Here is a 24,842-nt window from a genome sequence, read left to right on the forward strand (position 1 = left end):
ACTAACTACAATTAATGACTAACAGACCGTTTCAAGTAGGACGACACCGTTTTGATTAAACGCATGCCTTATTGAATAAAACGCATACCACTACAAATAACAGTTCCTGACAGCTACCATTCTGGGTTACCAAGCCATATTCTGCGTCATGGCAGTAGTAGTTGAAATTTACGATAATTTGACATTTCTCCTCGTCATTATCATCTTAAGTTGCCAATAGCTTCTTAGAATTGATCTAGTGACAACCAAATTTGACTAGGTTCTTTTTCCTGCATCTTTTTTGTTCAAAATTGAGCCAGTCCCTTGAAATCATCTTTCTTTCTAATGATTTTCTTGCTTCATTCTGCAATGGACTAACTTGGCCAAAGGTTAATACTTTCGGGATTAAATTTGTGTTGCCGGAACAATTGGGGGGCCAAATTTATAACCCACAATGATGGGAGAGTAGTACAATTTAACAAACCAAACGCAAAAGTGAGAAGAATTTAAAAAAAAAACACACACACACACACACACACGCATATAATGAGAATTAAATTCAAAACTTTTAGTTTTGGAGTTTCAATTTTAACCACTTGACCAAGGTCTCATGGGCGACCATTGCCCAAACATAGAATGATTTTTGTTCAATAAAGCTGATGATCGAAATTGATTTTTTTTTTTTTAAATCAAACTTTAATGACCTCAATTCCAACATAGAATTAAACCATTATCGCGTTGGATATCTTGTGCAAGGTGCAATTGTATGCCTTCTTTTCATCAATTGAAGAGCAACATCCAAAAAAGAAAAAGAAAAGAGGAAAACCAACATCCACACCAAAAAGAAATGATTTCGCAAAGAAACTGAAATAGGTTAATAAAACAGCCAGGCTGCGTTAAGTCCAAAACAAATTTTTTATAAGCCAGAATGAATCAATATGAACAATAATGGTACAAATTTCAAACACAAGCATCACCAATTCATCCAGCAAATGAAACTCTGATATGATTAGACTTATTCATGTACAGACACACAGTTAAAGATGTCATTAGATTCATTCCCTCAAGGATCAGCTTTGCCAGCTACTTCCTCATCATCACTGGAGGGATATTCATCTTCACTCAGCTCCTCATCACTAGATTTTTCTGCAGGTGCAGCACCAGCATCCTCTGGCTTGGCATATTTTTCACAGTACTCTAAAAGAATACGGTATGTCAACACCAGTTTTATAATATGAAAATTGGTGACAAAAAGTTATTGCAAAAGATATTGCTCATACACATATAAGCATTATTACCATGTAAATAACCTCTCGCTTGCCAACGACAAGTATTTTAGTTCCATGGATATCAATTCCATCAGCAACTTATCAGAAGGCTTAGCTACCAACACATAATCGTCCATTAAAAATTTGCAGATTCTCAAATTCTTCAGTCAAGCAAGACACAAGCGAAGGTCATGTAAGACCAGAGCCATTGATGACACAAGTCCACACAACAACAAAATGGCCCCCTCCCGTGACATACGGAAAAAAAGAAAGAAGCAGAGGAGGAGTAAGAAGGCCTTAAAAACTTTAAAGCAGGCCTTTAAAGTGGTAAGACTTTGTTTGTTCACTAATAAAGATGCTCAGGTAAAAGTCAGTCACTGTTAATGCTCATAATGACATACCAATAGAACATAAATGGCCTTTGTCCCCTTCACATAAATGGCCTTTAAAGCGCCTCATTAGCGCCAATAATCTTCTGAAGTCTATAGCTTCTGAAATATAAGAAAGGCAAAAATGCACAAGAACAACAGAGATTCACAAGGATTTAAGTGAAGGGGCAATGGGGCTATATCCAGTTCGTCCGATGGTTCATGTCCTTGACTAGTATAATGATGCTTCTCAATTATTCCACACACTAGATTTTCCAGAACATATCAGTTTCAGTCTATATTAATACCTGTCCCAACTCTTTTATTGTTTAGAAGATGCTTTCAACCACAGTAACTTTCATTGACAAATAGCTCAATGATCAAGAATTCCCCCGCACATTGTGGCAAAAGAAGTTTTGAGTATCATGTCTTTCATTAACTAAGCCTTTTCTTCCACCAACCAAGCATCTTCTTACTCTTAAGCCTGTCCTTATGAGGATATATTTTCTGCAACTAAGTACACATTAATCAATTTTTAATCGATAAGATTACACATGATCACAGCTGAAGGCGACACCTTAAGGAAGACTAAGATGGTGCATTTCATAATTTTCATAGGTTTTAGATGAATAATTAATACCTTTAACTCTTTGTTCGTAAGTATTTCGATCACGCATCATAAGAGCAGCAGCCTCTCCATTCAACGGGTCAGACGGGTTGGGATACAAAAGAAGTTGAGGAAGAAACACTTCAAAGACATTTACCAGATCTGCAAAGCAGGGGAAAATGTACTCGAAGTTGAAGAAATCCAAACTTATTGTTCCACTTAGATACAGAAATAGAAATGACTGACAGTTGCTGAAACAATGGAATGGTAAATGCAACAAAAAGACGCAACAAGTACACTTACCGAACATGGGGCTCCATGTCTGATTGATAACATCTAAACAAACAGAGCCTGACCTGCATACAGAAGAGTAATGCAATGCAAGAAAGCACTTAAACCCATGCCTTTAAAAGCAAAGCAAAATCAAATTTATTGTAATGATGCCATGTAAGCATGTAAATTATGAGACAGTAACATCCTCAAGCTCACATTTCATCGACATTGGGATGGTAAATCTTGTTGACAAAACCGATTGAGGGAGATTTATACGGATAAGCATCAGGCAACTCCACCCTTATCCTCCACACACCTCCATGATAAGGACCTGCCACAAGAACCCACCAAGCCGCAGGAAGTAAAAGTGACATTAACCCCAAAAAAGAAAAAGAAAATAGTGCCATTTATTTAAGTCCACCCATAAGCAATCAACTAAAGAACCTTGTCCTCATTAAGAAAAATCAGTGAACAACTGTGCTGCATAGTCCCTCAAATTACGAGAGAGTTTAGGACAACAACAGCAACAAATAGTAATCTAAAGCTACATTAAACATGAAAACAATCTTAATTAAGCTAAATGACTAACATTGAGCTAGACAACAAGAGGCCCATTAATTCAAATATATAGATTTTGCTGAAATCAGGATATCTCAGCTAACATAAATTCCAAGATTGAGCCAATATATGAATGAATAGAAAGAACCAAGATAAAACAACAAAAAACCCAGAAAAATAATTGCAAACCCAGCTCAAATTTACAGTCCGATGCACTAAATAAGTGGGAAAAAATCAGAAAACAAGAAAAAGAAAAGGAAGGATTATTACTGTCTTTAGGTCCATGGAATTCCACATAAAATTCTTGCATGCCATCATTGATCATCTCCACCTTGTAGTCACTCATCATCCTAGGAAACAAACAAAACCCATTAAAATCAATACAAGGCCGAAAAAGGAAAACCCCAAAAAAGTATGAAAAAGAAAATAAGTAAAAAGAAAAAAAAAAACTTTTGATTGAATTACAGCTTCATTAAATCCATCTCCCTGCGCTTGCTTGGGGAAGACATGGTCGATTCTTTTTTCTTTTTTTCCTTTCTCCGCCGAAGGTTTGTTGTATTCTTTTTTTCTTAGGTTGGAGGTTTTGGGAATTGAAGCAGTGAGGGATATGCGTGTGCTGTATATATAGGTAGGCCTGTGAAGTGTATATAAATGCGATAGCGAAGAAAAGAAAGAGAGAAGGAATTAATAAATATTTTATTCTCAGGGGGGCGGTTCAGACATCGAACAGGTAGCGAGTGAGCTACTCCAGCATCGTGCAGAGGCCATCACCCAAGCGTAGCTTTTTTACTGTTTTACAGTTTCTTTCTCTCTTTTTTTTGGTATATAACGAATAATAGGGGATAGAGAAAACTTAGCCACATAATTTTACACAGTCTAATAGATTAGTTTCTGATTTATTTTTTCATGCTAACACTATACGACTTTGTTTATACAAAAGGGGAGTAGAATTATGACTCGTAATCTCACTTATATTTAGAATACTTTTTATTAAAAAAATTTTAATAGTATGTCTTCAGACGTTCTTGGGCAAATGAATCTTTGAACCATGCCTGTCGATTTTTTTTTTTTTTTTTTTTTTTGTAAAAAAATCCTTAATTATTTAGTTTTCAGGGTATCTTTTTCTATCGAAAAACTGATTAAAAGAAAACAGAGGAAAGGACTGGCTTTGTAAGTATAAGATGGTGTTAAAAGGTTCCTTTTTTTTTTTTTTTTTTGACATTACATATTACGACATTTTTTTTTTCCATTTGAATTTATAAAGTTTTCTTTAATCATATGGTACTATTCAATTCTTGCAAACACTGAACCTCTGTCTTGACGCCTATTTATTTGGACCGAAATGTTCTGGCCCTTTTGGGAACACCCGAAGTCTAATTGTTATTTTGTTACATTTCTGGGATGGTTGAGAGAAAAATAGCTTTTGATGATTGATAGAAATGATAAATGCTGAACAATGAATGGATCGTCTGAAGTGAATCTCCAAAAATCCATCCTTGGCAAAAAATCGTTTTACTCTGAGGCTTAACATGCAACTTCCTTCACTCAATTGGCCGTAGTTAACTTTTAGTGTTGTGATCATCTTTTTTTTTTTTTCGGAGACGACAACTGTTGTATAATCTAATCTATTCTACACTAAGGAGGAGGGGGCGGACCTAAGGAGGCTCAGGGATAACCCGGTGTGATCATCATCATTGGCACATTTTTATTGTCTGAACAAAATCTTTCTTGTGTATTTTTATCAGATAATAATTCCTTTTTAACACAAAAAATACTTGGTGAATGTCAATTTAAAAACGTGCAAAAAGTGTAATGGTAATAAGAATAATAGTAAGTCTTTGCAACTAAAATTTTCTTGGTTGGCTTTTTCTTCTAGTGACAACATGTTTTGGCTACTTGTATACTTTTCCATGATGTGGTAGGCTACCTTCCAAGGTAATGTCTTCAAATATGTTTTGGTTACTTGAAGTAGCTAACAATATTGACGAAGTTGGATTCTCATCAGGGTTAACCTTCTCATGAATATGAAGGTCCAATGTTGCATCATGTCAACATAAAAACTTTTATTCTCCTTTTCCTTGTTGATTTTTCATCAGTGGAAGACTCCTATTACTACCACTAGCCATAATTACATTTTGAACTCTTATAAGTTAACAGTTGTTCTCAATTTTTACTACTTTTTAACTTAACTTTAGGCACATTGCACCGATTTCAAGAGTTATCTCAAATCACAACCAATTATTGTAGAGTAAAATGAAAATACAAATCCTAAGGATTGATGATGGCGTGCATAAAGGCTCGTGGATATGTTTTTGGATACTTAGTGTTCGAGATTTAAAATGAATTGATTGTTACCGATTGTTGGGAAAAAAAATGAATTGGTAACTTTATCCTAATTAAAATTTGCTTACAGAAAGTTGTTGTTCAATAATTTTCTTGTGACTTGCAATGCATTAAAGGTTCACTTACCTTTTTTAAATTATTATCTGCTATATATTTTGTTTTTGCCTTTGTACTTCATCTAGAAGAGTGGACGATGAAGTGTTGGAGCACTAGAGCAATGCATCATTGGTGCCAAATACATAGACATTGGTCTGCGTTTGCTAGCCACTATCATCGCCCCGTTTGCTAGGAAATGGTGTTCGAGCTATCTTTTTTTTTTTTTTTTCTTTCAACAAACGTCAATATTGATTAGGTAAATCCAATTTACGTTTGTTATTGTTTGAAAATTTGCAACTACTTGAATGGCTTTTTATACCTTTGAGAAATCCATCGTTTCGCGTAATTTTACTGCATGTAGTGCAACTTCGATATATGATATACAATAAATCGAGACGAGAAGTGTTTGTGTAGTGATCAAGATTGAAATTATAATTTCTAAATTCAAGTTTCACTTTATATGAATTATAGTGCTGTTGAGTTATAGTAATTTCTATCATTTGTGAGTTAATTGTTTAATCACCCCATATCTAAAGATGGAATATGAATTATAGTGCTGTTGAGTTATAGTAATTTCTATCATTTGTGAGTTAATTGTTTAATCACCCCATATCTAAAGATGGAATGCTCAATTAGCCAAATTTACCGTGTGTGTTATTCGAAGTACAACACGGGCCAATCATACACTGAAAGATAAACTAGGTGCTCGACTCTAGAGCTGTTAATCGAGTCGAGTCGAGCTCGAGCATCGAACCTCTAATCGAGCTAGCTCGAGCTCACTCAATTAGTAATTCGAGCTTCACAAGCTGTTCGAGATCGACTCGGTGTATTCGATCGAAAACTCGAGTTCAAAATCAAGCCGAGCTTATCGAGCTCGAAACTCGAGCTCGAGCTCGTTTGGGAGATGAACATTAAGGCAAGACCGAAAGAGAAAAGAAAAAATTAGGGCTAGAAACGGGAGAATGAATTAGGTAAAAGTATCAAATACACAATGAAATGACACTAATGATCATACTATTTGAGCCTATCGAGCTTAAACGAGTCGAGCATAGCTCGGCTCGTCTATTAAACGAGCCTAAATTTGAACTCGAGCTTGGCTCGTTTCTCTCAGTAAACGAGCCGAGTCGAGCCCTTATCGAGCCGGGTCGAGCTCGGCTCGCGAGCTACCCGGTTCGATTAACAGCTCTAGTCGCCTTGCTTAATCTATACGTACTATTCATTTCCATTTCTTTTGATTCAAGAGTTTGTGACTGAAATGTTGATCTTTCAGAAAATGGAAAAAAAAAAGTGAAGTAAGTGTCTAGAAATGTTGTAAGTAAAGGTACAGTAAATCGGGGTTAGAATACCACAAGACATCCAAGACATTTAACAGGTGAATTATTCTCTATTCTTTAGTTGTGGATAGTTACACGTCTAACCCAAAAAAAATTTTTTTTTTTGATGAGAGGAGTTTTTTTTTTTTTTTTTTTTGAAGGAATGAGAGAGTTCATAATACAAAATTTTGTACGAGAGGAGTTCTTTTTTTTTTTTTACGGCGATGATAATATTTCTATAATTTAATCTATCTTACTCTATAAGGAGGGAAGTCTAAAGAAACTGTGTATAAGAGATTAGTAAGTATAAAAATGATGGAGAGGGGTTCATGAATCATGATACAAAATTTTCAAACTTGTAGCCGCTAGACGGGAATCTCAATAAAAATTGACCCGCTAATAGAGCACAATTTAGTCTTCCAACAAAAATGGCAGGCAGGCAGGCAGCGGAGGAGAATCAAAATTCCTGTCATTTAAAAGTGTGGAAGGACGTGGAAGTGATTGGAAACCCCGAATTCCAAGCGCATTAAGCGAATAGAGTTATGTAGAAATTCTTCATCGCGTAATGGGATTGCTGAAAAAGATGCACCATTATCAGTCCACGTAATGTTATTGGTTTAACACTAGTGTCTGTTTGATAACATAAAAAAGTGCTGAAACTGAATTTATTCAGACATTCAGATGTTTTGGGTGTTTGATAAATAAAAATTTTTCTGCTGAACTTATTAAGTGGTGCTGAATTTGTATGTATTTTTTTCAGCACAAGAATCGTAACTGAATGCTTAATTTGATAAGAATCAAGAGATTTACTTCAACTACTTTATCTTATCTACCAAATCTATCCTTGTTTGTTAATTACACTCAAAATCCTTATCTAATTAAACAACCTAATATTTTCTATTCAAAATTCTTATCTAATTAAACAACCTGTCTAATGGCTTTCTACTTCTATTTTCTCCTTATTTAATGACTTTTTTACAATTTTTCTATGCTACTCACATCTGTCTACTCCTTATCTTTTTCCATCTTTCTACTCTTTCATACTTTTATCATTTTTTTCCTCCCAATTTTTTTTATTGCTACCGTACTCACCGATCTCAAATTCATTATTTCCAAGGTAGCGTCAACATTTTTCCATTGAAGTAATTAAATTTCTATGTAATTTGGTGTGAATTTAAAACTTGTTTATTGCAGCTTCCTTTTGCTTATATTTGGACTTTTCTTATCAAACTCTGATTTAAAAATATATTTGCACTGATATTTGGACTTTTCCATAATATATTTCTTCTTTTATATTACTTTGATTTAAAAATAAATATTGTCATTTTCATACCTAACAATTTTAAGCTAATTAAATCATAGGTTCTATTTCCTTTTTAGATTAAAAGATAGAAGGGCAAAATTGTACAATTTAGCTTATTAAGTATTAAGTTATAAATGTTTATCAAACAGTATAAATATGTTCAGCATTAAGATTCAGATATTCATATATCTCTTTTCAGTGCTTAATATTCAGCAAATTAATTGTTTCAGTATTTAGAATTCAGAATTCAGAATTCAGTTTTATCAAACGGAGCCCTACTCTACTTTTTAAATTCATTCTTGCTCTTTCCTGCCTACCAAAATGATAGCATCAGCAGCAAGATTAACTGGTTCAAATGTGGCCAAAAAAAAATGGAACAGCACTCTAGGAATGGCTAGAGCTCAGATGCTTGAATGGCATTTTGCTTCTTTGATAGCCAACATTCATCACCGAAATGCATTATACAAATCAAAGTATGCCACAAAAAGATCCTCTGCCATAACCCCCTATATTGAGTAAATACTCCATTAAAATGTACGTCAGTGCCCGTCGGTCATCTACCCTCTCTTAAAGCCTCCTCCTCGAGAAAAACCTTTCAATGTGAAAGAAAAAGGGAATACAAGAACCAGCATTTTACATTTTCTTACTGCTTTTTTTTTGGCCTATTTGTGTTCAAGAATAGACCCTTTATCGTTATCTTACTGGATTCAGGAATGAGTCTCCTATGTCACCTTAAGATGCACTAATTCTTTGCTGTGTTTTAGAATTAACCATTTTCTCCATCAAATGCAGAAAGGGTACGCTAGTTGATTATGAAACATATGCTTTAGACACTTGTTTATCATAATCGCGTGCAAATTTTTATACCAACATACAGGGCCAGAGGTATGGTTGAAAATGATAGGCAATGGGAAGAGTTCAAAATGCGGGTGACACCGAATTTCCGTCCTAAAATGAAGCAAATATGGCACAGCTATAATTGTGACAATGTATCCAAGCTGAGTAGTGTTATAACCCCCCACAACACACACACACACACAGAAAACTGCTGAGACAGAAAGTCCACTACAAATGCATGTCTGAAGTTCGAAATTTTGGGTCTGAAATAACTGACATTGTATTTACAAGCCAACCACTTGAATGGTGCAATTCTGAAAACAAGAAAACAGATATATCCTCTTCAAAACTTTGCTCGGAGCAAAGCCTCAGCATTCGGGGTCATCCTACTGATGATCTCCAGCTACTTCCTTCAAATTCCTTCTCATGTTTGCTTTCAGCAGTTGAAAATTGGGAAAAGCAATAAGTTGCCGACACCTATAACTACAGACAGGGAACTAAGTTGTATAAGCTGCACTAGAGAAAATTCCCAGTACATTAGTCTAATTCCGCACACTGCTTATTCTCAAAGCAGATTGGTAGTCTGGACTCTGGAACATAAATCGCTTTATAACCAAAACTATCTCCTATCAACCCACATTCTCTTTCGTCATCATCACTGTCGACATCCTTTGGAGTCACCCGATTTTGGTAACTCCTGCGCCTAACAAGGAAAACATTGAAGTAATAGCTAACCAACTTATCCCTTGTCGTTGAAGGAAAAATTCTGAAAGCATTGCTCCAAAACTTGTTTGTGGATGCACTATTCAACCTTATCATGTCCTTGAATTTCCTTTCATGTTCTGCTGTCCAAGAAAGTGAAACCTCCTCACCCATGTGATCAAATCTCCATTTATAGAACAACAACCCAAGTTCGCGCTTCAGTTTCAGCCTCTTTTCTGCTATGTGGAACCTAATGCACTCAACATTACCTGGAAATGGACAATCACATGCATTTGGTCTTCCCTTACCAATACGATCCAATCCAAAAACAGGTTCATCTTTAACATCTTCAGGAGGCCACATCTGTTTGCCTAGCCACTTGGGATCACTTTCAACAATCACACCAGTCCACTCAGGGACTTCAGCTTGAAACTCAGGACCCACACAGACTTCTCTTTCAGGTGGGTCATCCATGGAGATATGATCTATTTTATTTCTGTCTGAATCTTCAACATTCAGAAGAAGTGATTCCTTGGCACTATATCCCTGTTCTGTCTTTTGAGGCACAGCAATTTTACAGTGAGGGGGTAAATTGCAACAGGAACACGACTGACACTTGGCTACAGGAAGCCTTTGACTGCATCTTGATTTCTCGACAGATTGGTGATTAAGGACATCTTCTTCATACATTGAAGGATGCATCCTCAACTTTTTCTGTCAATTCATTCCGCAAATCATCCAATAAAAATACTGCCATATGTTTTTGAATTTGAATGATAAACTATGACCAAGCACAAATCACAGTACAAGTGTTACAGAGTTCAAACTGTACATGGACAAAACTTGCAAAACGTATCCAAACACTAATCATTGTTCATTTAACCAAGAAAAGCACTTTCAACTACTTGATGCTAGCCATTCACTCAGTTTAGTGCAGGCAACAACGGAAAGACAAAGTTTAATTGATCTCGCAGATTTCATGACCAGACATTCTGGAGAAGGACATGTATTCAAACGTCATACATGACTTTGTTTTCTCTAGATATATTACTATTGAAACCTTAGTTTCCAATTTGTTCTAATTCAGTTCCTTCTAACTTATATCCTATGCTATTTCATGCATTCACAAACAACTTCCTTGAAAAGCCACACAACCGATCCAAAATTCACTTATTAAGCCACAAAAAGTCTGGACTCAATAGGACAGCTAATTCAGAAATTTGTAAACAGAATTCATAAACATAGAATTAGAAAGAACTAAAAGGCACCAAAAACTTTTATGCTGATATTTGAAGCCAGATGATAAGAGTAACTATCAACTTTAGGTTCCAACTTCCTTCTTGCATGTTCAATATTCAGAGGTAGGATCCAATCATCCAACAGAAACAAGCTATCGGTTAAGCAGCAAATTCAATATTTTACCCCCAAAACAACCCCAACCAGCACAATTAACTTTGCTGAGCATTGTGATATAATCCACATGGTATCAAAACAAGCAGTATACATGCTAGGCCAATAAAAAAAAAAGTCTAGCTCCCTTCTAAGTGTCATGGTAAATTATATCAAAACTCGAAGGATTATACAAATGAATTAATTATGTACACATGAATTCCATGTATAGACTGACATTGAAAGATTTCTAGCACACATCCTTTTTTAGGAGGTCCAAACCATGTCGAGTAAAATGAGCATTCACTGTTTCTCCGTGCTTCTTGAAGTTAACCTTATATTATAAATAGTCCAGTTTCAAAATTTTCACAAACAGTAGGAATGAAGTGTAAAATTGACTCTTATAGTGCAAGTGGTTCTGCATTACATTCTATTACATTATATCAAAAATACATAAAAGGATTACACAGCATTAACATCATTTTACCGGGATCCATAGTGCATCAATAGCAAATAATGGTTCAGATTGCACAAGTAAATATCAAAAACATAAATCAGAGCATATGGCAACTTTACAATGCATGCAGTAGGGAGAAAATTTTGCATCAACCACATTACTGCCAATTTTCGATTACATAATTTACTAGGCATGTAAATTAGACTAAATCTGAAAGTTATCAAAAGCAATTACTCTGGTTCAAGCCTCTAATGACAGTGAAGAACAAAACCCAGCATCCGATTTGATTGTGTAAACCAAAGAACTGTTAAAACAGCTCACATATAATGTATCGGTTATGCTTTGTACATGAAATTAGCAATCAAATAGGCTGTAAATAAGACAAAAGCCTGGGGGCCAAGTGACATGTAACAAGTGTCTGAACCAAGTGATTAATTCAGATAAAATAAGTGACAAATACAATTACACGGGTTTCGTACCTGCTGGAAAGATGATTCTACTTTTAAATTGGCATCCCTTTTTATTAGTCGTGCTTCACGAGCCAACAGAGCCAGAAACCATGGCTCCTGGTTTCCATGGTGTTTCCACTTGGAGCACTCAGGCAATCTCCCAATACTAAGATCATCAGGATGTTTAGCTGTATTTTTCACCCAGCTAAGCATTGCTGACAATGATGAAGATTCTCGCTTCCTCTTCCGAGAATCTACAACTTTGTCAACAGCATTTCTGGTTGATAACATGACATTACCACTACTTTGCACATCAAAACCCTGCTCAGGAGTGTCCACTTTAATGTCATGTAAATTAATGATGGCTTTCTCAATGACCTTCTCAGCTGACAGACTGACATCATTCTCATTTTGGGAACAGGTTTTATTGTCGTCATCACAAGTTTTTTCTTTTGAAAATCCATTTACTTCTTTTATAACTTTTTGAATAACTTGCTTGGCTGATGATACCAAATCATTGTCACTGTCAAGGTAAAATTTTTCACCGCCGTCAACACATCCTTCACTGGAATCATGCACTTCATTAATGTTTGCACCGGATGAATAGTGTACTGATCTCTTACTACGATCAGTTGCATTTCGAGACTTATCAAACTTAGATTTAACACGCTTTACATCTTCCTTTTCAACTTTTCGCTGTACCTCCATCAAATCTGCACTACCTTTCCTCAACTCGTCTACCAACTCGTCCAAATTTTTAGCAAATCTATCCTCAATACTATCTGAATATCCCTGCCACAACCAGTGATCAAGCTCATTCAAATACTTAACATAAATCAATTTTACGGATGCAACCGCCCCAAAACCAAGCCCACATTCCTCGGCTACAAAACCCCACAAATTTTTCCTCGAAGTGGAATCATATCCACCTAATTTTCTGACAACCCAAAAAAGCTTAAACAAATCAACAAGCTCATCATTGGCGCACAACACAGGTAAAGGCCTAATACATTTATTAACACTTCTTTCCCTGAGAAAATTCACAAGAACGTCATTGAACAATCCCCTAAGCCTATTCTTGCATTCATCAAAACCACATTCCACTAAACTAAAATCATGATCAGAAGCAGCCTCTTTTTTCCTTTCACAATCTTGAATAATTTTCACTTCACGTAAACCTGACTCATCTCTCAAATTTGACCATCCTTCCATTAACTTCAATCCTTTTTTTTTTTTTTTTGGGCTTAGTTTTCCAATGTTTGTTTCTGGGTTTTCTTTTGTTTTATCTCCAGAATCTATACCATATCAAGAAAAAATATACATATATATAAACAGAAAAACCAAATTAAAGGTGATAACTTTGATGTACCCAAAAAAAAAAAAGCTCTGTTTTTTTCTGAGTTGAGTTTTTACCTTGTAAGCGTTATTGAGAGAAGCCCACCTCAAGTTTTCCTTGACTAGAAATGGAGAAGACAAGAAGTGAGAAAATGAATGGGAATGGCGACAGGAACGAGAAATTAAATTAATCTAATGAAAATTAGAACGCTGGTCGAGTTAAGAAATGAAGGTTTATAGAGGCCTTTCTTAATTCTTCTGATGAATAGGAAAGAAGGTTGTTTTTGACAGCTCAGAAATGTTTTTGACATGGCCCCCAAAAAATATTTTGCAGTGGGCAAAAGAAGATGAGATATTTTTTTGAAGTTTGGTTTTGGGACCTATTTTTTTGGACAGCAACGATTAAGTTAATGGTTTCCTTTTTCTTTTTCTTTTTTTTGAAACAGCAATGGCTTTAATTCAGTTTATATGAGGGGAAAGTCCATCAGTTTATACAAAGAATTATAGGGTTATAAGGAAACCCAGGTTTTTTTTTTTTTTTGTCAACACAGAGAATATTCCTTTCGGACTAATGTTTCTTTGCTTGTGCACCCGCACCCTAAGATACACAAGATGATAGAAGGAATCGAACCCTGACTGTGAGGATCCGAAAATTCCTTTTAATTTTCTCTCATTTTTGAAAAATTAATTTATATTTCCTTTTATATTTCTTTACTTTGACTATTTAACTATTTATTAACCCTAAATTTCATGGTGATTTCATTAGTTGAGTCAAGAGTTTTACTTTTACTTTTAAAGTTAAAGTAAGTTAGGGTTTTGGTACATTTTGGTATTGTGATCGATTGGTGAGATATGTATACTAAATTTGGTAGATAAGAGTAAGTATTGGGTAAGAGGAAGTGTGTGATTAAAAGTGCTAATAATAAGTTAGTGAATCATAAGTTAAAACAAAAGTACAAGGGAATTAAGGGAAATAGACTTGAATCAACGTGCGCCGTTTGTTACCGGTTGAGTAAATCGCTTGACCAATACTTTCTTACCCTAATCTCCTTGTTTTTATTTCATTTAATTTTTCCAAAATTAACCCTTAAATCAGCCACCATTATTGACTAAGGAAAAGGAAAAGGAAAAGAAAGACAAAATAATTGGATGACACTTGTCAACCATCAAGCCAACTATGACCAAGACTTTCCTTTAGTCTTTATCTTGCAATTTCACAGCACAAGCCTTTCATTTTCTCTTGTGAAGGCCGAAATTGAGACAGAGGGAAGAGAGAAAAACTTTTAAATTTTCATTTTAATTTCCTTGCTTGATTTATGAAGAATTCAAAGACCAACCTTAATCCATACCGATTAATTTTGAGTTAAGTTTGGAACGAAACTTTTGATGGAGTTACTTGAGGAATAAAGTTCTTGAGTTGCTTGTTATCTTGGGGTTTTGAGGTAAAATTTTTAGAAAATATCTCTTTTTACTTGTTTCTTGAGATTTATGCAAGATATGTTATGATTGAAGTTGAAAGAAGCATGTTTATGCTAATTTCATGATTTTGCTAGGGTTTGGTGAAGTTGTTGCTAGGGTTTGATTAATTTTCAACTTAGGCATATGTTGGTTATATCTAGTTTTGTGATTAAAATAAGTACTCTATGTATCCTATATTTTGTAAACTTGATTGAGGCTATCTTGTGGTGAAAGTGTAGCCTTGAAATAGTTGGAAAAAAAAATTGGTAAATACAAAGGAAGTGTTGCTGAAATTTTTTCCACAGGAGACTCTGAACAGTCTTGGAAAATCTGTCATATCTTGGTGTAAAAAAATTTAAATTGAGTTCTGCTTGTTGCATTTGAAACTAGATTTAGAGTACTTTCTACCGTGAAAATTTCAGAATTTTTCTCAATTCTTATGAATATCTGTGATTTTTCAAAATTGACTGAATTTTCATTCCTGTTCTGTCTTTCTACTGGATAAAGCAGCCACTTGAGATTGGATTTTGACTGACTTGTGAATAGAATCTTGCAAAGGTGTCTTCTGAGAAATATAATTCTTTGAATCTATTTTCCAACGGTATAAAGTTTATAAATTTTGGACTTAAAGAACTTGAAATATGATTTTTCAAATAGTATCGCGCAAAACTGAAAAAATTCTGCTTTTCTAAAACTGTCCTTACTTTTATTTTCAATTTTAAGTTGGAGTTGTTAAACCATTTTGACCTTGGTTTATGATTGGAATGAGGAAATTCTTGATTACTCATGTCCCTTGGATCTAAATGTTCTCTTTTCACTCCAAAATCATATTTGCACCTTTGTACTAGTAGTTACTCGAATTTTTTTGGTTCACCTAAATTTTGAATAAAAATGGTTCAACCATAATATTTTCTCTTGATTATTCTTAGGATTTGTCGGTGATCAAGGGCATAATCCGGAAAGAAACTTTTGACTTTATTTTACTTAAACTGGTGAGTGTTCTTTGCTTGTTGTGCTTCCAACGACAATATGAAATGTTGTGAATGTTTGCTTAAATGTTAAATATTTTTCAATGATTGTTAAATGAATTTTCGATAGGCGAGTGTGTACTTTATCGCACTCGATCTAAGTGAATGTAAAATTTTCAATGATTAAATGATTGAATGTTACTTGTGCAAGAATATAAGACTTTTGACTGAAATGGGCCCTTACCCTTCGTTGCCAGTCGACTTAAGCCAGAAGCGAACTCGATCGGGCGGCTGGTGGCCCTGGGACAATGTTTGGTATACTCGAGTATTACCACGAAATCTGATAGAGAATTGACCAGTGAATTCAATGCAATGATATTAATGAATGAATGACAAGATCACTAAAGTAGTTTTCACTTGCAAACGTTTTCTAATGTCGGAGGGATAAGAAAAATGGTTGGCGAATGAATGAATGAATGGCTCCAAGTGAGCATGTATCCTTCCAATGATTGAGTGTTTATTTCTTAAATGACTGGATATTACTGTGCAAAGTATGCAAATTGTTAAATGTAATGTTTTCATGATTTTCCTACCTGATTGCTTGTTTAGAAACTTCACTGGGTTTTTAGCTCATTCTTTTAGTTTTTGTTTTTCTTACAGGAATGGAGGTTCGAAACAATTGAATGTGAATTAGAGTGTATAACCCTCTTATACTTATACTTTTGGTTGATAGGATATATTTTGACATTTGACGTTGTATCATACATTTGATTTTTTGGTTGTAAATAAGTTTGTATTTTGGTTGAATGGTAGAACTTAAATGTTATTTTGGAGGCTTGAATGATTAATCTTGAGAGTTGATTGAGTGAGTGAGTGAATCTTAACGAAAGTTAGACAGACAGTCCGCCAAACCTTTGGGTACACCTTAGAAGGAGGTGGGGTCGTCACACTGATCACATGATGTCAGGACCTAAAGAGGCTACCCCGGCACCAGCCAAGCCGACCCCAAGGGGCATAAGGGAACCCTATTGTATCATAGGTTTATATGATGGAAATCCAACCGGTTCATATAGAGAACTAGATGGCAAAGATCTCTAGTTTATATAACACTAAACATCCTCTGAATTAGGTTGTTAGTTACTAGGCAAGAAAATTTTGACAGCTTCACATCGTTGTAGGTTGAAGAGTTAGCCCATGGCGAGCATAAATACATGTAATGATTGACATATTACGAAATTTGATGATATTCAACTTTGATCATGCTACTAGTGCTGGTGATTTCTTGATCAAAAGTAAACAACAAAACTTGACAAGAATTGTAATTTCTTACTGAAAATTGCCGTGGTCCTTTAGATGATGATTATTATTGCTTTATTCCTTGGTTGCTAATTATTCACACTTTACTTCTTTGCTTGCTAACCTTGTACTAATATTCATATTGGAACATAATTACAAGTGAGCCAACAAAGGTTCTGTCTCCAAAGGAGTGCAACCAAGAGAGGTTAGCAACTTTTTTATTTCAAACTTGAGTACTGTACTCTAGAAACCTCTAAAACGTCCCCAGAAAATACTTGGCCATCGTCATTCTGAACATATTTATCTCATGTTCTATTTTCTAGTTTAGTTTCCTTTCCGTTTTACCATTTACCTTGAACATGATTGCTGGCTTTTACGAGAGGAAAAGAGCTTATATAAAATATCCTAAAACTCACCGCATATTGCTAAATCTAAGCAACAAACAAAACTACAGGTGAAGAAAAAGCATACTAAGATTGTGCATGGCTCATGAATGCTTCTCTATATACACATGAATCAATCTAAAATATTCACCCGGTCCTTCAAAATTCTTTTGCTTTCCTTACAATGATGCGATCCCCACTACCAACCAGAAACCTCAACGTAAGTACCGCCTACGAAATTTACAGATCCAGCTTGATGCAAATCCCTAAAATCCAAGCTGGTTGAAGAGAAACTGCGCATAAGCAAACAAAAGAGAGGGCATGGGAGGAAGAAACCACGGCAGCAGACTGAGAAAACTAACAGGACAAAACAAGGATTTCATGCCCCCTTATCCCAGTGCCAGACTCCTGGTTAATAACTTGAGAGACCTCCTGGACAATGTTGGATACGCTGAGAATGTAAAGGAATCGACTGTAGCATAGAAAACCATCCACTTTCTGTTTCAGCTTTTCTTCCTGCTCATTACTTCTCTTTTTTTTTTTTTTTTCCTTCTTTGATTCTCCTCGATCAAAATAAAAGAATCGGGCGACATATTAACAAAACAAAGAGAAATTTTAGGCAAAGCTATGACTACCATTCAACACCAAAAAAGAAAAAAAAAAAGAAAAAAAGAAAAAGAGGTGTACTATAAATGCTCAACCCTCACGCATCCCTGACTTAATACCCTTCTGTCTTAGAGCTTAAGCATCATCACCAGTGCTGAAAACCATCACCTGCACCCAAAGACAAGAAGCAACAAATTCATAAGCAACAAATTCATAATGCCAGCATAAACAAAACAATCATTTGACTCGGAACAGGAAAATCTCCTTTCACCCCTCATGGATTAAATTGAAATGCAAGTCACCTGATCACAGACAGGACAAGTATCACTCCTTTCCATCCATTCAAGAATGCATCCCAAGTGAAAATGATGCTCGCATTTTGTAATAATTTTTGGATTCTCTGAATCATATTCTGCATAAAAAAGAACAAAGCAATGGTGTCAAAATCCAAGTCCAAGCACCAATATCAAAGCCACCAAGCAAAAGTATGTCATGTACCATACCTTCAAGACAGGTTGGACAAACATCCTCCTCCTCCTCCAGCAGGGATTTTACTATGAGTTCACCAGGCTTCTTAAGCTCGCCAGATTGTTCAAGATCATTTTCCACATCTTTTGTGGCAGTAAGCTCAACAGTTGCATTTCCATCCAACTTCACAATTTTGACTGTAGTTTCTTGAGTGATTCCAGAATTTGTTTCTTCAACAGCCTTCTGTGCGAGTTGCACTGTTTCATTCTTGTCACCATGACTAGGTGGATCAGCAAGAGATGATCGAGAGTGTCCAACATATGTTTCATAAGGCACTGGCGCTGGAGGTGCTCTATAAGTTTCCGGTATTGAAGTGTCTAGGTTGGTGTCAACTAATAGCCCAGTCGAAAGTGAAGATACTGTGCCATTTGAAGGTGGTAGGGTCTGATGTTCTTGTCCAGCCCTTGGATACTGCAAAAAAGAGTAAAAATTCCAGAGAAAAGGAACAGCATTAACCAGCAAAATTCAGGTAGAATGTATGGCAGCAAATTCATCATTGATCATCCTGCAAATCACTCAACCCAGTTGAAGAGAGAATGAAGATTGGTAAGAAAACAACTACCAAGTGACAGCTTAGGAGTGGAACACGAGCACTAAACAGTCCAATTGCCAAGAAAGATGAGTAGGCCATTTCTTTTTCCCTGCCTGACCTAAGTTATTAGGTTCTTCAAATTTTGCAGTAATCCTACATGCTGCAACATCTTTTGAAGGCTAAACTACAAGTTTACCCATTTTCAACAGCATTCTCCCTTTCCCACCAGATTGTGCTCAGATCAATATTCTGTGGGTCTTAATAAACTGAAACTTCCACCAGTCTATTATTAGAAAACCGGCACTGGAACGAAAAGAAGCAAATCACTTGGTGCTCCTAGCTTTTAAACAGAGAGCATGAAGTTCAGCAGTCAATAACAATAGCGCTTCCAGAAAATTATGCAGGTAGTGCAGTACAAAATCACAATGGTCAATTATGGACTTGCAAGCTAGTCAACTCAGGCTTTGATTGGATATCAAGGCATCAAAATGCGTCGAGCAGAGGTTCTAGCCAGAATACACAATGTATGACTGGTCCAGAACTTCTCTTGACAAATACATAATGAACCTAGAGCTCTAAGTACATAAATTAATGAATACAGCCCAAATAGGAAAAGAACCTGAACAATAGCCTAATAATCAACTTTTTTGTATGCTATCAGTAGACACCAGATTCATGCTGCTTATGAAGTTTGAGATATTACTCACATGGTAGAAAGTGGGAGCATTATTTAGTTCCTCTGCTTTTGAAGCACAGCAACAACAGCAGCCCCCCATTTCTACTGAGTTATCTTTGCTATGAACCAGATGCTACAAGGTACTTTGCTCATCGTTTCTCTTGCCTACACAAGAAAATTTCATAATGTAAGCCAAAAAAATTAAAATAGAACTGAAAAGAAAGTTTTATGACTTTTTAATGTAAGACAAGATAATTATCTCTTAAGAACAAATTCCTGAAACCAAAATTTACTTCATTCATTAGAAGAAGCAAGAGACGTGTATACAGTCAAGTCAACAAGGTCGACAGAAAGGTTCACAAAGAGATTTATGGATTTAACATATTTCACAAAAAATGGAAGTACGCCCTCCATTAGATGCAACAAAGAATCTACAGAAAGATGGTTTGCACATGCCAATGTTATTCCTCAACAGGTAATTATATTATAGTGCAAGAGCACAAAATCCCAATTATGCAGCACAAAAATCTCTATTTAACAGTAAAATTTAATACACCTTAACTGAAGGAAATTTCCTTCTCTCAAGGCTCAATTAGCATATCCAAACTGCAAGCCCCAGGTGTATAAAAGAAGACATTCCCCGTGGTGATCGGAGCCTTGACGATTTTTAGAATTCATAAGGCTAGTGAAATTCAAATGCAGGGCTATTTTCTCGAGACCAATAACTAATTACACCATTTACATGATTTCAGAAATAACATAAGATAAAAGCTTGTAAGAAAAGTTTTCCAAGAGGTAACTAAAATCTTGAGCCTGATTTAGCAGCTTTCATGTAGGCAATGGATATACAGTTAGTCCGTCTCAAATATGCATCCAATACAACCAGTTGGATGTCCTGCAGCTTAACCATATACTTTAAAAATAAAAAATTGTCAATTCAAGGCTCTCAAAATTCACATTCTGCAAATCCCAGTCTGCCAATAGGTTTTGCCAGTTGATTAATTAAATGCTGATGCATATGGCAGAGATCCTGGGTAATGCATGAAGTGAGACAAAAGAGAAAAAAGCACGAGGAAGAAAAACTTATCAAAATTTCATCATCATTAAAGCATTCTTCCAGAAAAATCGGAAGCATCAGAAAAACACAACCTTCCATCTTCCAATCTAATTAAGCTGTCTGCTGTCAATCTTCCAATGCATAGACATTAAACCCCAGTTCTGGCAAACAGGAAATCATGCTAATTTATGCCTTTGAAACCAAACACTGATTAAAACTCATAGTAATTCAGTAATTCTCTGATACAACTCACTGCTATTGCATAGATTTCACATTAATTTAAAATTTAGCAATCCCACCATCAAGAAAACATTCTGGTGAAAAAATCAAGAGCAAAACAAAAGTAATAGCCAAAAAACAGTTCAAAGTTCAATTCCCCAAAAACTAAATTTAAATAAATCATCATCCCATCTTTAACAAATTTCACCTTAGATAGCTCTATTCTATAGGCCAAAAATACATCATCACTAAAATTTCAAGAATAAATAAATGAAAAGTACCGATATGAACTAAAAGAACTCCCAACATCCATACCAAAATCAACAAGTAACAAAACTCATCATCTTCAGAACTGTAATCAGCTATCAAGCTTCAATTTAACCAACCCTAAGCTATTAATCAAATACTACAGGGACAAAAAAAAAAAAGTTAAAACACGTAATCACGCACTTCAGATGCACATAAAAACATCATCCAAAATCAAGCTCCATGAACAAACTCCTACTTACTTATCTTAGGTACAACAAATTAGCACAAACTTGAAAAATACCACACACGTATACATACAAGTATGTATCTGCGTTTTGTCTACATACAAATACCTTCACATAATTTAATAATCGGACGAGTCTCAGCTGAGTTGTTCACTCATTTCAGTAAGGAATAGAGAGGAAAGAGAAAGGAGGAGAAGGACAAGTAAAGGCTCTTCTGTAGTACTACCTATTATTTATGTGTGTGCGTGTGTGTGTTTTTCTTTTTTTTCTTTCCTTTTTTTTTTTCCTCCTTGTCGTGACGGTTCAGAAAGAAAGAAAGAGAAGAGAATTTTGTTAACGGAGAAGGAAGGAGGAAAGGTATGGTTTTTCGTGTGACAACGACTTTCAGTGGAAAAACGAGGACAAACCAAAAATTTATTCCTACGAATTAAATTACTATAATTATCAAATTAGTAGTACTATTAAATAATACTCCTCCGTCCCACTTTGATAGTCCTGTTTTCATTTTTCGTCTGTCCAAATTATAGTTCACTTTCCAATTAAAGAATGTAGTTGTATTTTAATTTTCCTAAAATACACTTATTCAATGTAAGTTGTTGTTACTATAAACCTACCACATTTAATGCATTTAGATTTTCCAAGCTTATTTATACGAGGAGGGAAACAAACTATGTCATCATTGGCTACAAACCATGAGTGAAAATTTTCAAAACCATCCATATTCCCACAATTTTTTTAATGAAACTCCAACAAAAGAATATGATTTCAAGTTCCCATAAAGTTGTACTCTAATTAATGTGAGGGTATTTTAGGAAAATAACTAACTAAATTGATTGTTCCAACAAAGTTAACCATTTTTTCTTAAACTGTGTGAAAAAAAAATTAAGACTATCAAAGTGGGACGGAGGTAGTATTAAACACTATGATTTACTCATATTATATTTTAGTTGTATCATTAAATTGCAGTTTTGGAAAAGTATATATTTATATTCATATCCCCAAAGTTTGGTAAAAAAGTGTTTAACACACGAAATTCTTAATAATGAAAAACGTCAATCAGAGCCGTTTGAATTTTTTTTTTTTTTGAATTTTTGTAGAAAAATATAGTGTAACTATTTGATGTATGTGAAGTAAAAAACGATCAAAAAACGAGTTCACGAAAAAATTGCAGAAAGTAGTACCCACGTTTCAAAATCAAATATTGAACATTTTACGTTGGAAAAAAAAAAAGAAAAGAGTACGTTTCTAACTTTCATAAGTAACAACACGTACCAATTATTTAATCTTCATTTTTTGAAGAATAAGGCTTTGTTTGGATTGTATTTTTTCTGGACTTTTTATAGAAAAATTATTGTAACGATTTGATATATGTGAAGTAAAAAATTATTAGAAAATGTGCCGACGAAAAACGTAACAATTCTTCTTTATAAAATTCCAATCCAAAGTGTTTAAGTAATGTGTATTTGTTGCATAATTTTGACGAAGCCAAAGTATGGAAAATTGAATAATGTTTTGAGGTTCAAAAGTGGGTTCGAGATGGTTGAGGTGTCAAGATAGGAATATGACAAGTCGTGAGCTATTTGCTTTAAGATTGAGACACGTTTCTGAGGAAAAGCCTTTGCCGCTTCCGCTCTTTCACTTTACTGTTTTTGGGGGATGGCCAAAAGCATGAGACTGCGAAGTGGCGAGATGGTGAGATATGGATATGATGGAAAATGGCGAGTTTAGGGTAACGGTGGCCGGCTAGTTCTCTAACAAGTAAGCGCTTCTATTTTGGAACTTATTCCGGGACCCGCCAGTGGCAGTGGGGAGCGAAAGTGACGAGCTCTTTTCTAGTAGTATATCTTATGACCTTTAATTTAATCACTGGATTCTAAAATTGTAATACTGGGAAGGGAAGTAAAGTACAAACTACAACAAAGGCGTGAGTGAGGAACTGCTGAGCCAGAGAAGAGAGGTTGTTATTTGTTGGTTGGGGGGAATTTTGGATTTTTATGCGGCTCAGATCATGGTGGGTGGGAATAACACATTCTTCCAAATTATTGAGACAGGTGGGCTAATGGATTGGTCTAAGTCAAGTCACGGCTCCATTACCAGTCCACCACCACTTCCCAAAAAAAAAAAAAAAAAGGTAATGATTCTGCTACTACATTAAAGATGTTTACCATGCTAGTATTTTTCTTCTGCAGCAAATCAGTCCTAGTTTTTTTTCTTTTTTCTTTTTTAAGCCCCCCAAAAAAAGAAGGGGGCGAATAGGTAGGGTCAAACCTTTCCATTTTGGTTGCCGGAGGGATCATCAAATGGTGGTCCAATAAGTGATGTATGGCACGAACCACTAGCCTGTTGTCTGCCTTGGGGGACCAGACGTTTGGATTGTTTTCTGACGAATCACGCAACATTTGCAGCTGCCCGTTCACAGGCTTACAAAGCCCAGAATTCATAGTCGTTGGGCCTAAACCAATGATATGGTCCTCATTTGAATAATAAATGACGTCAAAATAGGTAGCTGCTGGACCATTGACATTGGTTCCGCGTTTCTAGTAGTTCAAATTTCAGACACGATTGGGCTGAGCATTCCAAAGCAGGGCTGGTGCGATTATTACATTGTGTGATAGATGTGCAAGTCTCGTACAGTGCTAAAAGATGAATCAACTCATTCGATGATGTTCGAATCGAGTTCGACTTGGCAGGAGATCCATCATTCGAGTTTGGTTGGCCAACGACTCTCAAGTTAAGTTTGAACAAGTATATGTTATGTATTTGCACATACAAAAGATTTGTTCTGGACTTGAAATTATTTTAGATTTTTGGACTTGATCACGTTGCATGGAATGCATCTATAAGGACATCATGAGAGTAGTACAGTACAACAATAATGCTCTTTTTCATCCGGTTCAGGATATATTCTGTCCTCAACTAACTGCATAAAAGCAAGACCACTAGATCAGATATTCCTTAATTTAAGAACCGTTTGTACTGTTCTAGATTACATGCTGGTTTTTTTTCCCGCAAGAACAGCCAAATTACACATTACATGTCCAATTGCATGGGGGCAAGGTCCATTTAAAACCAAACAATGAGCCAAAATCTAAGCAGTCAACTTAGCCTTCTGCACAAAATCTTATGTTGGGGGCCAGTATGTTGGTGCAAATTCAACGCCAAGGACAGGAAAGGCTAAATGGACGCCTAAGATTAATTGATATAACTGGAAAGGATCCGATTGGTTGGTGGAAAATTTATTAGGATTCTCTTTTCTCTCTGTCCTCTCCTCTCCAATTAGAATTAATCCGTTCCATTTCCCCCGACCCCCCTTCCCCACCACATCAACATCCTCCACCCTTTGGTTTT

The 24,842-nt window shown here is 35.5% G+C and overlaps 3 protein-coding genes and 1 long non-coding RNA gene across 14 annotated transcripts; 1 reads left to right on the plus strand and 3 right to left on the minus strand.

Annotated features, from left to right (window-relative positions):
* Window positions 1–875: 875 nt before the first annotated feature.
* On the minus strand, window positions 876–3,821 carry LOC113704371 (ubiquitin-conjugating enzyme E2 5). 4 transcript variants are annotated; one of them, XM_027226240.2, is made up of 8 exons: window positions 3,519–3,821; window positions 3,324–3,403; window positions 2,712–2,826; window positions 2,526–2,578; window positions 2,256–2,384; window positions 1,649–1,738; window positions 1,278–1,362; window positions 1,097–1,176 (listed from the first exon to the last, which is right to left on the minus strand). In XM_027226240.2, coding segments are annotated over exons 1-8 (597 nt in total). In that variant the 5' UTR covers window positions 3,563–3,821; the 3' UTR covers window positions 1,097–1,175. The 4 variants fall into 4 exon arrangements, with proteins under 4 accessions (XP_027082039.1, XP_027082042.1, XP_027082041.1 ...); XM_027226238.2 differs by lacking the exon at window positions 1,278–1,362 and having other exon boundaries at window positions 876–1,176; window positions 3,519–3,820; XM_027226242.2 differs by lacking the exon at window positions 1,649–1,738 and having other exon boundaries at window positions 3,519–3,817.
* Window positions 3,822–9,169: 5,348 nt separating this feature from the next.
* On the minus strand, window positions 9,170–13,718 carry LOC113702938 (AT-rich interactive domain-containing protein 2). 2 transcript variants are annotated; one of them, XM_027224122.2, is made up of 3 exons: window positions 13,356–13,718; window positions 11,973–13,237; window positions 9,170–10,361 (listed from the first exon to the last, which is right to left on the minus strand). In XM_027224122.2, exons 2-3 carry the CDS (start codon window positions 13,152–13,154, stop codon window positions 9,483–9,485), a joined length of 2,061 nt encoding a protein of 686 aa, XP_027079923.2. In that variant the 5' UTR covers window positions 13,155–13,237; window positions 13,356–13,718; the 3' UTR covers window positions 9,170–9,482. The 2 variants fall into 2 exon arrangements, with proteins under 2 accessions (XP_027079923.2, XP_071917880.1); XM_072061779.1 differs by having other exon boundaries at window positions 11,973–13,718.
* Window positions 13,719–14,522: 804 nt separating this feature from the next.
* On the plus strand, window positions 14,523–16,551 carry LOC113703598 (uncharacterized). Of its 2 annotated transcripts, XR_011819836.1 has the most exons (3): window positions 14,523–14,719; window positions 15,665–15,727; window positions 16,364–16,551. It is a non-coding gene; the product is annotated as an uncharacterized lncRNA (long non-coding RNA). The 2 variants fall into 2 exon arrangements; XR_003451488.2 differs by lacking the exon at window positions 15,665–15,727.
* Window positions 16,552–17,482: 931 nt separating this feature from the next.
* On the minus strand, window positions 17,483–21,872 carry LOC113703985 (probable E3 ubiquitin-protein ligase RHB1A). 6 transcript variants are annotated; one of them, XM_072061282.1, is made up of 7 exons: window positions 21,603–21,872; window positions 20,874–20,942; window positions 19,756–19,889; window positions 19,079–19,314; window positions 18,492–18,927; window positions 18,291–18,400; window positions 17,483–18,156 (listed from the first exon to the last, which is right to left on the minus strand). In XM_072061282.1, the coding sequence occupies exons 4-7, from the start codon at window positions 19,145–19,147 to the stop codon at window positions 18,124–18,126; spliced, it is 648 nt and encodes a 215-aa protein (XP_071917383.1). In that variant the 5' UTR covers window positions 19,148–19,314; window positions 19,756–19,889; window positions 20,874–20,942; window positions 21,603–21,872; the 3' UTR covers window positions 17,483–18,123. The 6 variants fall into 6 exon arrangements, with proteins under 6 accessions (XP_071917383.1, XP_071917382.1, XP_027081353.1 ...); XM_072061281.1 differs by having other exon boundaries at window positions 19,079–19,388; XM_027225552.2 differs by lacking the exon at window positions 19,079–19,314 and having other exon boundaries at window positions 21,603–21,868.
* Window positions 21,873–24,842: the final 2,970 nt, after the last annotated feature.

Source organism: Coffea arabica, chromosome 8e, assembly GCF_036785885.1.
Source record: "Coffea arabica cultivar ET-39 chromosome 8e, Coffea Arabica ET-39 HiFi, whole genome shotgun sequence".
NCBI lineage: Eukaryota > Viridiplantae > Streptophyta > Magnoliopsida > Gentianales > Rubiaceae > Coffea > Coffea arabica.